Source organism: Garra rufa, chromosome 10 (assembly GCF_049309525.1).
Source record: "Garra rufa chromosome 10, GarRuf1.0, whole genome shotgun sequence".
Taxonomy (NCBI): domain Eukaryota; kingdom Metazoa; phylum Chordata; class Actinopteri; order Cypriniformes; family Cyprinidae; genus Garra; species Garra rufa.
This window is the reverse complement of record NC_133370.1, coordinates 14752445-14765150: the sequence shown is the minus strand read 5'-3', so window position 1 is coordinate 14765150 and position 12706 is coordinate 14752445. Positions and strand designations below refer to the sequence as shown.

At 36.7% G+C, this 12706-nt stretch overlaps 1 protein-coding gene across 1 annotated transcript in view; it reads left to right on the top strand.

Annotated features, from left to right (window-relative positions):
• The window catches only part of gng7 (guanine nucleotide binding protein (G protein), gamma 7), a 35988-nt gene extending 27306 nt beyond the window's left edge, over window positions 1-8682 (top strand). The window contains exons 3-4 of the mRNA XM_073848324.1: window positions 4519-4640; window positions 6292-8682. Of these exons, the coding sequence (XP_073704425.1) occupies window positions 4560-4640; window positions 6292-6417 (207 nt within the window). The 5' untranslated portion in view covers window positions 4519-4559 and the 3' untranslated portion in view covers window positions 6418-8682. The remainder of the gene's footprint in view (window positions 1-4518; window positions 4641-6291) is intronic.
• Window positions 8683-12706: the final 4024 nt, after the last annotated feature.

The window sequence follows — 12706 nt, the reverse complement described above, 5'->3', positions numbered from 1 at the left end:
CAAAACCTGTTGTAGCTTGATGATAACTGCACATGCAAATACACTTTCTGTAATGCACCACCTTGTTTTAATCTCCATTTGTGCAATATTAAAATTTTTGTTGTAGTGCTAAAAGTATAATGCACCTGTTGATTCACTTTTTCAAGCACACTTATAGTTACAAATTGCAAAAACAGTTAAATTTCCAAGAATTTGTTTGCAACATTCTTATTTATACCAAAATAAACCAAATATACCAAATAAAAAAGGATTAGTTTACTTCTTGAACAAAAATTTACAGATAATTTTTTCACCCCCTAGTTATCCAAGATGTTCATGTCTTATTTTCTTCAGTCATGAAAAACTTCCAAAATGCAGTTGAAATGCCGCTTCAAAGGGCTCTAAATGATCCCAACTGAGAAAGAAGGGTCTTATCTAGCGAAACTATTGGTTATTTTCTAAAAATGTACAATTTATATACTTTTTAACCTCAAATGCGCAGTCTGTACACTCCGCTTCAATACAGTTAGGATATGTTGAAAAACTCCATCTCATTTTCTCCTCCAAATTCAGAATTGTTCTGCATGGCTGCAGAAGTACCGATCCAGTGTTTACAAACTAAACTTGCAAAGAAGGTCAAACACCCTTTAAAAAAAAAAAAAGGTAAAACAGCGATGTATAGGGCAATTTTAAAGTTGGAGGAGAAAATGAGATGCTGTCTTGAACCGGAGTGCACAGTATGCATGTGCATCGCAGAGCTAGACAAAACAAGCATTTGTGGTTATAATGTGGTTATAAAGTGCATAAATTGTATATTTTTTAAATAAATACAGATCGTTTCGCTAAATAAGACCCTTCTTCCTTGGCTGGGATCATTTAGAGCCCTTTGAAGCTGCATTTAAACTGCATTTTGGAAGTTCAAACTCACAGGAAACAGAAGTTGACTATATGGAGAAAATTCCTGACATGTTTTCCTCAAAAACCATAATTTCTTTATGACTAAAGAAAGAAAGACATGAACATCTTGGATGACAAGGGGATGTGTAAATTATCTGTAAATTTTTGTTCTGTAAGTAAACTATTCTTTTAAAGGGGTCATGACTTGATATTTTTTATAATTTTAATATATTCCTTGAGGTTTACTTATAATGATAATAAAGTTTTTTTGCACACAAAAAACTAAACAAATAAATATGTGGTAAAACCCTCATTTTGACCCCGTCTGAAACTACTCGTTTTAAGGGGCATATCCTTCAAGGCTTCTTAGTAATTGGCCACTGTTATGATTGGCTAACGTCATTGCATAAGAAACGGTATCATCGTCCCCTCGCTTTTGCATATGAGAGTTTCCAATCATTTCCAGACAAAGCATTATGAAATCAATTTATTTACAGTTTGCAATGCAGCTGCAGTCAGATCTAGTGCTTCATCTTTTAACAAATGTTTCTTTGTAAACTCTCCACGACACTGCCTCATTTACAGAACAAAATGCTCTGATCAATCCTCAAACACGATCCAGGATGCCAATAAAAAAATTAACTATCCACTTGTCCCTTAGACTGGGATCCTTCTGATATCTGTAGCTGTTAAAAGCAAACGTGTCAAAGCGAACGTTCTTTTACTTCATTTGTCCTATTGACAACAGACTCAAGCGCGTGGACTGTGTCAGAAACCGAACGTGTATCTGTATACTGTATCCAGTGTAGACAAGATAGCGGCAGTGATTGTAATTTCTATTTTCTATTTGTAATTACTCATTCAGCATATTCAAGTGATCAGCCGTTAAGCGACCAGTGGGCGGGGCCTATGGTGAGAAGATGACTATTCATCAATGCCTTGCTCTGGAGGCAGTGTTTATGCAAATGTTTGTGCCTGGGTGACATCACTTTGCACCTTGGATCCAAACGAGCCATTTTTGGAGCTTGATTAAAAACATGCTTCATGAAACTTGCAGGATGCTTTAATGGTACAAAGACCTCTTATATGCCAAAAGATCAAGGCAAATTTGATTTCTCACGTCATGACCTCTTTAAGCTACATTTCTTACTTTTGTGCATACAAAATGCACTACTTTCCAGTAGGTGAGATTAAATCACAGCAGCCTACATGGAGCCTACTTAGTACACACTATGGCTCTGTCTTTCCAAGTCTTACAGTTTTCCTGTGAGGGTTTTCTTTTTTAAAAAGGAAGATGTGGTTGGAAAAAAACTGTGCAGGGAGACATCGTCCTTTATGAGACCTGTATGTTTGAATGAATATGCCAATGTATTCTAGAGTGCAGCAATTATGTATGCAGGGTCGCTGTGCCCATTTCCTGGAATGCGGCACACTGAGCTGTGAAAGAGACTGTGTTTGCTGTGAGAAGACAAAGCCCAGGCACTAAGCAACATATGTTTAGAACTTATGGCCCCTTCTAGGAACGTCCTGGAATGCCAGGGGTGCAGCGCTGGTTTGGAGGCGCGCTTGTGGAGCAAAGGGAGGGCGTACAAGGAGCATGCTTGTCTCCAGAAAGAACCACACATTTCACTGCCTCCAGTGTTTCCTGCGTTTCTGCGGTTACTTTGATAGTCACCTCTCTGTGGGTGTGCTGATATTAAAACTTACTTGGTGTTGCTAAGTGGTTCTTAAAATGACCCTTTGGAGGATGCAACTGTATAAAAGGATTGTGTTGAGCAAATCTCTTGACATAAGCGCGATCAAAACGGTTTATGCTGTGAAGTAGCGCTGGGCGATATACCGGTTCAAACGTTAAACCAGTTTGAATTACGCAAACGGTGTGAATTTTGCCTAAGCAACGTGCAAAGCATCATAAATTGAGAGAAGATCCCTGTTAACTGCATGCTCTTCTGACTAATGGTTGGAAAACTTTAAGAACTAATAATAACACACAATTCATTCTTTAACTGGGCAAATAAACCAACTGTAAATGGCCGTTAATAGAAGCCAGAGATGCTAAAGAAGGAGCAAAGAGGAGAAAACACTGTCGCAGGCTGAGTAGCTCACTGTTCACGATGCGCAAAATATACTGGGGTGAGGAGTTTATATAATTGTATCTCTGAGCAGAATTGAAGTTTAGATGGTACTTTCTTTTTATCTTGCCTCCATATAATGCATATTAATATAGTATTTAAAAGCTCTGTGCTGCTTTGTTTACAGTATAAACCAAGGAACCGCTGTATTGCTGATGTTACATAAGCGCCACCTGCTGTCAGAGAGTGAATCATTCAGCCTGTCTGCTGTTTTTGTTTCATTCAGATTTGTTTTACATAGCATCATATCACAAAGCTAAGGCCAGACCATTCTGTTTTTGCTTTAAATTGTGAAATTATATCTAATTTACATCAAAAACTGATCATGCTATCCACCTTTTTCTTTCTTTAAGAGCGTGTGCGACCGTTTGTAAATTGTATGGGTTTGGCTTCTGGTCTGATCCGCGTCCAGCTATATTTTTAACCAATTTGCTGCTTGAAATTGCAAATTGGTGTGTCTTACCATATTATTTTAATATATTATTCTAATTATGAAAACACTGGTTTGTAAAGCAAACAGTTTTACCATTTACCGAATGTTGTTATCCTTCTCGTTATTTCCTTGTAGCGGATAATGAACTGGAAGTCTCACCCATAGGCTTACTTTCGAGGTAAAGAAAAAGGTGGATATGCAGCCTAACGTGTTTGTTTGGATCGTAATTAAAATGCTGCAGTTCTGCATTTGTTTCATGCTTTCAAAGGCACAGTCTGTGATAAAATCATGATAAACCATCAAACCGCCAGAATGCTTAAAAAAAAAAACGTGATGCAGATTTTTGGTCAAACCACCCAGCACTATTATAAAGCTATTAAAGTATAGAAATCACCTTCATGTTGTTCCAAACCTGTATTACTTTTATTTTTCTGTCGAACACAAAAGATCATATGCTGAAAAATGTCAGTGAGGTCCAGTGAAAAACATTCTTTACTCTCATACCCCTTTTTTATTTTAAGGGTGCATGCCTATCTGTCCCCCACATTTTTGTTTGGTCCTAAAACAAGAAGGGAGAAGATAAGCCACTCTGTTTAGCCTCAGAGGACAGACGCACCTGTTTTCAGTTGTACCGTGATTGATTGATGGGCCTCCTGAACTGGGTGGTCTGGACTGATGTTGCTGGGTAGTTGTGTGGTTGGAGCTGACACACAGATATCTTGATTTACATGTATAGCATTTATATAACTAAACTATTCTGGAGGCCTGACTTGATCAAGTTAACAGACATGATTGTAATTTAAAGAAATCACTCACCCAAAAATAAAAATTCTGTTTATTCGACTACATGTCGTTCCAAACCTGTATGACTGACTGACTTCTGCTCAACACAAAATAATGTTCCTTTCTGTCCATATATTCTACAAATTAAAATGTTACACCTTCTCGTACCAGAAAACTGCCAGAATTTATTTATCAGCATTTTTAAAAAAAATCATACATGATCTCTGAATGTCTAATACATATATGCTTTAAATTCTGCTTCTATTTTAATCTTGCTTTTTTGTTTTGTTCTAGAATTTTCTCCTTTTATTCGGCACGATAACCGATGGCAGAGAATGTCGACGACTAATAACATAGCCCAGGCCAGGAAGTTGGTGGAGCAGCTGAGGATCGAAGCAGGCTTCGAACGTATTAAGGTACACAAGTTTCCAAAAACTGTTTGTAAATGGCAGCTGTGTCAGAAATGCAAATCAAAACCCTGTCACAGGGTTATATAATGTTGCTATAACTACTACAAACTTGAACTACTAAAAGGTTGCACAGTATGTTTATTTACATGTACTTACAGTGTACCTAATTATGTAAGTTTTGTAATACAAGGTAACTACATGGGCTAGGGTTAGGTTTAGGGGTAGGTTCAGGGTTAGTGCCTAGTTATTGTAATTACTATAATAAGTACATAGTAGGTACATGAGGAACAGGGCTAAAATAAAATGAAGTGCTACCTCCTAAAATCTACTTTTAAACCACACAATAGAAACCTACATGATTAATCAGAGTTCATCTTAAGTGCCCTGTCCATAACACATGACTAATATTCATATATAGACGATTCACAGGGTCATACACGATTCACCAGGGAACACACGTCACTGAAATAATGTAATAAACATTAAATAAATAACAGAAAATGTAACACAAAATGCCTCAAAGTACATTAGTACATAGTAGTTTGGGATCGGTAAGATTTTTAATGTTTTTTTGTTAAGAAGATTCTTATGCTCTTCAAGGCTGTATTTATTTGATATGAAATAAAAAAAAACTTATTATTTCAATGTAAAATAACTGCTTTCTATGTAAATATATTTTAAAATGTAATTTATTCCTGTGATGCAAAGCTGAATTTTAAGCATCATTATTCCAGTCTTCAGTGTCACATAATCCTTCAGAAATCATTCTAATATGCTGATTTATTACCAATGTTGAAAAAAGTTGTGCTGCTTAATATTTTGTTGGAACCTGTGATACTTTTTAGGATTCTTTAATAAATAAAAATGTTAAAGAAATTCACGTGTTAAATTGATAAGAAGTGATGGCAAAGATTTAAATATTAGAAAATATTTCTATTTTTTGTTCTCGTAGCTTTTGTTCATCAGAGAATCCTGAAAAAATAATTTCAGTTTACAAAAAAATATTAATTGAAGTAATTAATCAATATATTAGAATGATTTCTGAAGGACCGTATGACACTGAAGACTGGAGAAATGATGCTGAAAATTCAGCTTTGCATCACAGGAATTTATATAAATATATTTAAAATATATTAAAATAGAAAAAAAAATTGTAAACTGTAATAATATTACACAATATTAATAATTTTTTTTTGCATTTTTGATTGAGCAAATGCAGCCTTGATGAGCATTTTAAGGGAATTCTTTAAAAAACATTTAAAATTATATAAATATATTTAAAACATATTAAAATAGAAAAACATTATTGTAAACTGTAATAATATTACACAATATTAATGTTTTTTTTGCATTTTTGATTGAGCATATACAGCCTTGATGAGCATTTTAAGAGAATTCTTTAAAAAAAAAAACATTTTACTGATCCCAAACTTTTGAATGGCAGTGTATCACATATCTGTACTAAATATGAATGTCATTTTACTGTTTTAACTGTAAATATTATTGTGAGATTGTTAAATGTATGTTTTTTTAAAGGGATTTACAGAAAAAATATATGTAAAATGAAACGTTAAACCTTCTGTATCACCATTTTTCTCTATCCCCCCCCCCCCTCTCTCTCTCTCTCTCTCTCTCTGTCTGTCTGTCTTTTCCTCAGGTGTCTAAGGCTGCTGCAGACCTCATGAGTTACTGTGAGCAGCATGCCCGCAGTGACCCTCTGCTGGTGGGGGTTCCCACCTCAGAGAATCCTTTCAAAGACAAGAAGCCTTGCATCATTCTATAGCTACTCTGTCTAGGCCAGCTATCCCAGTCCCTCTTTAACCGCTGCCCATCCCCAGTCAATGGGCAATTCAGTCCAACACTTCTTTTTACCTGGGATCCACAGTATTCTCCAGAAAATAAGCGCCACACTCTCTCGGTAAAAAACAAAAAGGGGCAAAATCTGAATACCTAGCGTCATGTAGCCCGGCGTTGAGTGCATCTATATGAATGAATCTGCGCAGCACGCCTGTCTAAATTCATGCATATAGACGTACTTAACAGGAGGTGGCAGATTTTGAATTTGCAAACTATTTCAAAAGATCACACAGAGACTGAGAGATACTCCAGCATGTTTTTCAGTGCAGCGGCTGACCTTGTTACCATAGGTGATGGTGGAGAGTAGAGGAAGACAGTCATGATTATGCTGACTGACTAGCTGGCTAGCCCAGTCACACTGTGGTAAACGCTTGTTCAGTATTAACCCTGCATTGTTACGTTGAATCTGCAAGCTAAAGGTTCATTTTAGATTTGTATGGCCAAAATTGAATCCAGGTATGCTTAGTTTATCCAAACAAAAACAAACAGCACATTTCATGTTTTACAAAGGGATTCAAGACATTAACCAGAGTTGCCAATATTTTTACATTTTTATTTCTCAGTCCGTTTGTGAGCTGTAGTTTTTCGTTTCATTGATAAAACTCATTAGGCTTATGGCTTTGTTTTTTTTCTAGTGTTTATACTATATTTCAGAATCCTCAAAACACTAAGTTATAAAGGAATAATTTTATATAATGCAGAAAATATATTTACCTAATATTATCCTTCCCAGTCCCCTCCCAAAGTGCAGTTCTATATAAATTTAAATTGAAAAAAAGGCATTTGTGGTCAAATATGTACCTGAAGGCCAAAATTTGATATCAGATATATCAAATACTAGCAGAGGCTTGGACACACCCCATAAAATTTAGTCATTTAAAGTCGAAGCCCCTGCAAAGGCCAATTTCTTTTTTGTTCTCAGAAACCAAACTTGATTGTAAAATCCATACAGAAGGAAAAAAAATGTATAAACTTTCTTTTGGATATGTTCAAAGGTGTTAACTTTGAGAATAGCTGTTTGGATTTGTTTGTTCCAATTTCTTCTTTCTATGGAAACATGGAATCTGGTCATTGAGTATGATACTGTACAGTGTTTGATAACTAAAGCGCATTCATTTTTTTTGTGGATGTTTTATCTTTTTGTAATCTTTGTGTAAGATTTCCGTTTCTTCCATCATTCATATTTAACCATTCAGTTTGTCCTCTTTAAGGCGAGGCAAAAGATGCGAGCGACGGAATTGATGGACGGCTCTACATGTGCTTGTACATGTGATAGTATATAGGTTACCTGCTCCCTGTGAGGGAATGTGGAATGGATTGTTGACACAATGCCCACGCAAAGTGCTTAAGGCATTGTTCGAGGCACCTTTCACGAGGTGGTCCGCGTTGTTAAGTCTATCTAAAGGGCAGGATGTGCAGTGTTATGCAACAGGCCATCGGGTTTGGCTCAGTCACATGTGAAAGATGAGGGGCAAGGTCAACCCACAACTCTGAATGTCTAATGTGCACCCAGCACATGATGCACAATCTTCTGGAGTGACGCTTTTATGTGTGACAGCTAAGTTCTAAAAACAGAATTCCCCCATTGTCCCACTTCAGATGCTGGAAAATAACAACATGGTGCAGGAAATTGGGGCTCGTAGTGGGACAGAGGGGGCCTGTGCTCCTCGCGGCCCACGGGATGCTGTCATCAGCTCCTGTATTCAGAATGACTAAAGTGTGTGGAGGTCACGAGTGCTGTGACTCATCCAGCGATCAACAGAATCACGCTGCTGCCCATCAGTGGACAGAGCTGCTCCAGCGACATCACTTCCTGTTAAGCCTGAGCAGAGCAGTGTAGTGGCTCATGCATTTCAGATAACTGGAGAAAGACGGACACTTCAGGAGATAAAGAACCGTATTATATAAAGATGAAGGATTATAGTTGATTGATAAATATCCATATTATTGCAAAGAAAGAGTCACTTAATAGTCCACATTAGGATGAAGCCTTTCTGGACATGTGCGAAGTGCTCAAATGCGCCAAGCTAGTGCTACAATAAAACTAGCACTGCAAGTTTTTCGACCAGCCAACAGCCAATCTTGCTATACCATGTTTGATGGTATTACACTGGAGCAAACACTGTGAAAGTCAGCTAAGTTAGCTTGTTAGCTTGAGTTCTCCACCCTCTTGACTCACGGTGTTGAGATACACTGTAGGGTTGTGCCGATAGACGATAGTATCGTGTATCGACGATAGTCAGAGATATCGCCTGTTGCAGATGCCTTTGACGATAGTTAGACGATTATTATTATTATCCGTCAACAAAGAACTTAACTTTAGCAATGCAGCACAGAGAGTCTGTTCTAGGATGCTTCAGAAACTTGCCGCGGTAAAAACACACGCATAGAGAGGCCACAGCGCCTTAACACACCGCGTGCAGTGAGAATGGGAGATTTTCATCATACAGTACGGTGGTAGATTCACTGATTCTAAAGGGAGTGTTATATTATATTTGCATTGCAGTCATTAGGATAACAGAGGTAGTAAAACCTGGTTCTGGCTGAATTAATTACGATGTATCATAATCAGTCTGTATATAGTAAACATAAACATTCATCTCAGTAACGTCTATAGGCGTTAATTAGAATTACGGTGCGATCAGATGGCGCTAAATATACGCACGTGAATTACACGCGCATCACTTCTCCGCATTCAATATAAACTGAACTACAACATCACCCTCATGATAACGGTCAGACATACAGCGGTAACATTATAGCAATATGACGGGTAAAGAAAGATTCATTAATTTACATTCTGGCACGCACATTTACAACTCACTCACTGACGATTGCAGAGAATGAAACCGAAAGTATCTTGAACAACTCCGGCAGAACAACAGTGAGAGCTCTGTACACGCACAACTTAATCATATGCCAAAAGAAAGTCTACCTTTACAAAACGAATAAGGAATTTAGTCCATAGATAATAAATTAAATTAGCACGATAGTATCGTGTATCGGCGATCTCTCAGGCTGACGATAGGGCGATATGAAAATTGAGCATATCGCCCAACACTAATACACTGTGCTCCAAAGTATAGCGTTTACCTTAAGTATGCTAAAAACTCCCCCCGCACTTGGGTTTAATATCATTTCGCAGCATTTCTACGTTGTGAGACCGTAGGACGAGGACGAATTTGCGTTGCGTGCAGCGAGAACACTTAAGGTGCTGAGGAGGCCGTGATACCTTAACCTCAATTCCTCGTTCCCAAACGTCGTTCGACTTCACACACCATCGAGCTCTTTCATGACCATGAGAGGTGAGATTTAGGCTTTGTGTGGGTAATATCTGTAGCTGAGTCCTTAGCCAGTAGATTTCAATCTCAGCCTGTCCCATTACTTTGTGTTTTTTCCTGTGTATGCATATGTATCTTTCTGCCTTGATTATGAAGAAATATATCTATTTTTTGTAATTGTTCTTCTCGGATGTGCCATAAATCATGTTTTCTTGCACACTGTTAATATTTTGTGGATATTGCTGTTTAAAAATGATGATATCGGAAAAAGTAGATGAAATAAAATAAAGACAAAATGTTACTCTGCATTGATGCCGATCTGTTTATTATACACGCTTGACTGATTTGTTGTAAGCAAGTTGTGGAAATTTATTTTAAATATGAAAATATGTTTGGGGGCATTTTAAAATCACTGTGCATTAATATTGAAGTCCTTTCTCTGTTCAGCAACAGGGAAGCAATTCCAGTTGCAGCACTGAACTAATTCCTCATTGAGAGTCTCTGCATTATCATGTCCTCTCATGCATTTGTCTTATGTGGACGACCAGACTATTTGGGGGACTTGATTGAATTCGTATCCTTGTAAACCTGCAATATTTGAAAAATCATAGATATTGGAAAAGTAGATTAAATAAAATACAGACAAAATGTTACTCTGCATTCATACCGATCTTACCGATTTTAAAATCCCTTGTGCACTTATGTTTAAGTCCTTTCTCTGCAGCTGGAATTGCTTGCCAGTTCAGTGCTGAACAGTGTTGAACCGATTCCCTAATGAGAGTCTCTGCATTTTTTTATGTCCTCTCATGCATTCGTCTTACGTGGATGACCAGCCTATTTGGGGGACTTTAATGAATTATTGTCATTGTAAACCTGCAATATTCAAGAAATCACAGATATCAGAAAACGTGTTACTCTGTATTCATGCCGATCTGTTTATTATACATGCTTGACTGATTTGATGTAAGCAAGTGGAAATGTCACACAAACATCTGACCCACCAATTTATTTTAAATGCAAAAATAAGTTTTGGGGCATTTTGAAATCCCTGTGCATTAATGTTTAAGTCCTTTTCCTGTTTAGCAACAGGGAAGCAATTCCAGCTGCAGTGCTGAACCAATTCCCCATTGAGAGTCTCTGCATTTTCATGTCCTCTCGTGCAATTGTGCATGTGGACGACAAGCCTCTTTGTGGGACTTGATTGAATTAGTATCCTTGTAAACCTGCAATATTCGAGAAATTACAGATATTGGAAAAAGTAGATGAAGTTAAATACAGACAAAATGTTACTCTGCATTGATACTGATCTGTTTATAATGCTTGATTTGTTGTAAGCAATTGGAAATGTCACAAAAACATCTGACCCACCAATTTTTTTTATTTATTTTATCTGCGAAAATAAGTTTTGGGGCATTTTGAAATCCCATTAATGTTTTAGTCCTTTCTCTGTTCAGCACTGAACTGGCAAGCATTTCCAGCTGCAGTGTTGAATCGATTCCCCATTGAGAGTCTCTGCATTATCCTGTTGTCTTGTGCATTTGTTTTATGTGGATGACCAGCCTCTTTGGGGGACTTGAATGAATTGGTGTTATTGTTAACCTGCAATATTTGACAGGTCATCCCTTTGGCTTTCAACAGGACAACCTCTTGTTGCTATCTTGCAATCTCAGTGAATATCAGAGGAATGCTGCCAGTCAAATAGGGTTTGTCATATGCACAATAATTAAGTATTAGGCTGCAGCATTATGAACATGATACTTACAAGTATTTAAATAATATGAAATATTATAATAATAATAATAATAAATTAGCTCTGTTGTATCTATTATGCTACTATGTCAACTATTTCTGTAACAATGTTAAGCTTTATAATGTATATATTCAGTTGAAGTCGAAAACATTCAGTTGAAAATGAGTGGGATCATACAAAATGCATGTTATTTTTTATTTAGTACTGACCTTAATAAGATATTTCACATAAAAGATGTTGGCATATAGTCCACAAAAGAATATAACAGTTAAATTTATTAGAATGATCCTGTTCAAAAGTTTACATACACTCCTAATACTGTGTTGTTACCTGAATAATCCACAGCTGTGACAACTGGGAGACATTTACAACTATTACAGAAGGTTCAACGCTCACTGATGCTCGAGAAAGAAAAATGATGCATAAGAGCCAGGGGTGTAAACTTTTGAACAGAATGAAGATGTGTTCCTTTTTTAATATTTTGCCTAAATATCATATTTATTTCAATTAGTACTGCCCTTCATAAAGACAAGCTACTTGCATGTTTCCCAGAAGACAAAATAAGTAAAAAAGATCTTACTCCCAGGCTCTTAAAGCATCGTGTTTCCTTCAGAAACATCAGTAAGCGTTTAAACCTGCTGAAATAGTTGCATATGAGTCCCTCAGTTGTCCAGAGTGTGGAAATATGTATCTCAAAATCATGCTAAATTTGTGGGACCTGAAGGATTTTTCTGCAGAACAGTGGGAAGTTTTAACTGTTCAGGACAAACAAGGGACTCATGAACAACTATCACTAAACAAAAAAACAGCTGTGGATCATTCAGGTAACAACACAGTATTAAAAATAAAGTGAAACCTCTCGTTTCTTCTTGTTTTAGTAAAATAATTAACATTTTGCAGATTCTGCAAGATGTATGTGAACTTTTGACTTCAACTGTAATATACAATATTGTTGACACTGTTTAGATGTTGTGAACAGATACTGAAGTATCTGAAAAATATTGGTTAAACCTATTATTGGTTTATCTTTAATCTTAACATAAAAAGCAACAACAACAGCAAAACCCTGCACACTTCAGCTTTAAGTGCACATGTTTTGCAATGCTTTTAATCTTATTCATGCTATGCACCTTTTGGAATAGACAAGATCTTACATAATACTGTTGACTGCTTGCACAAATATT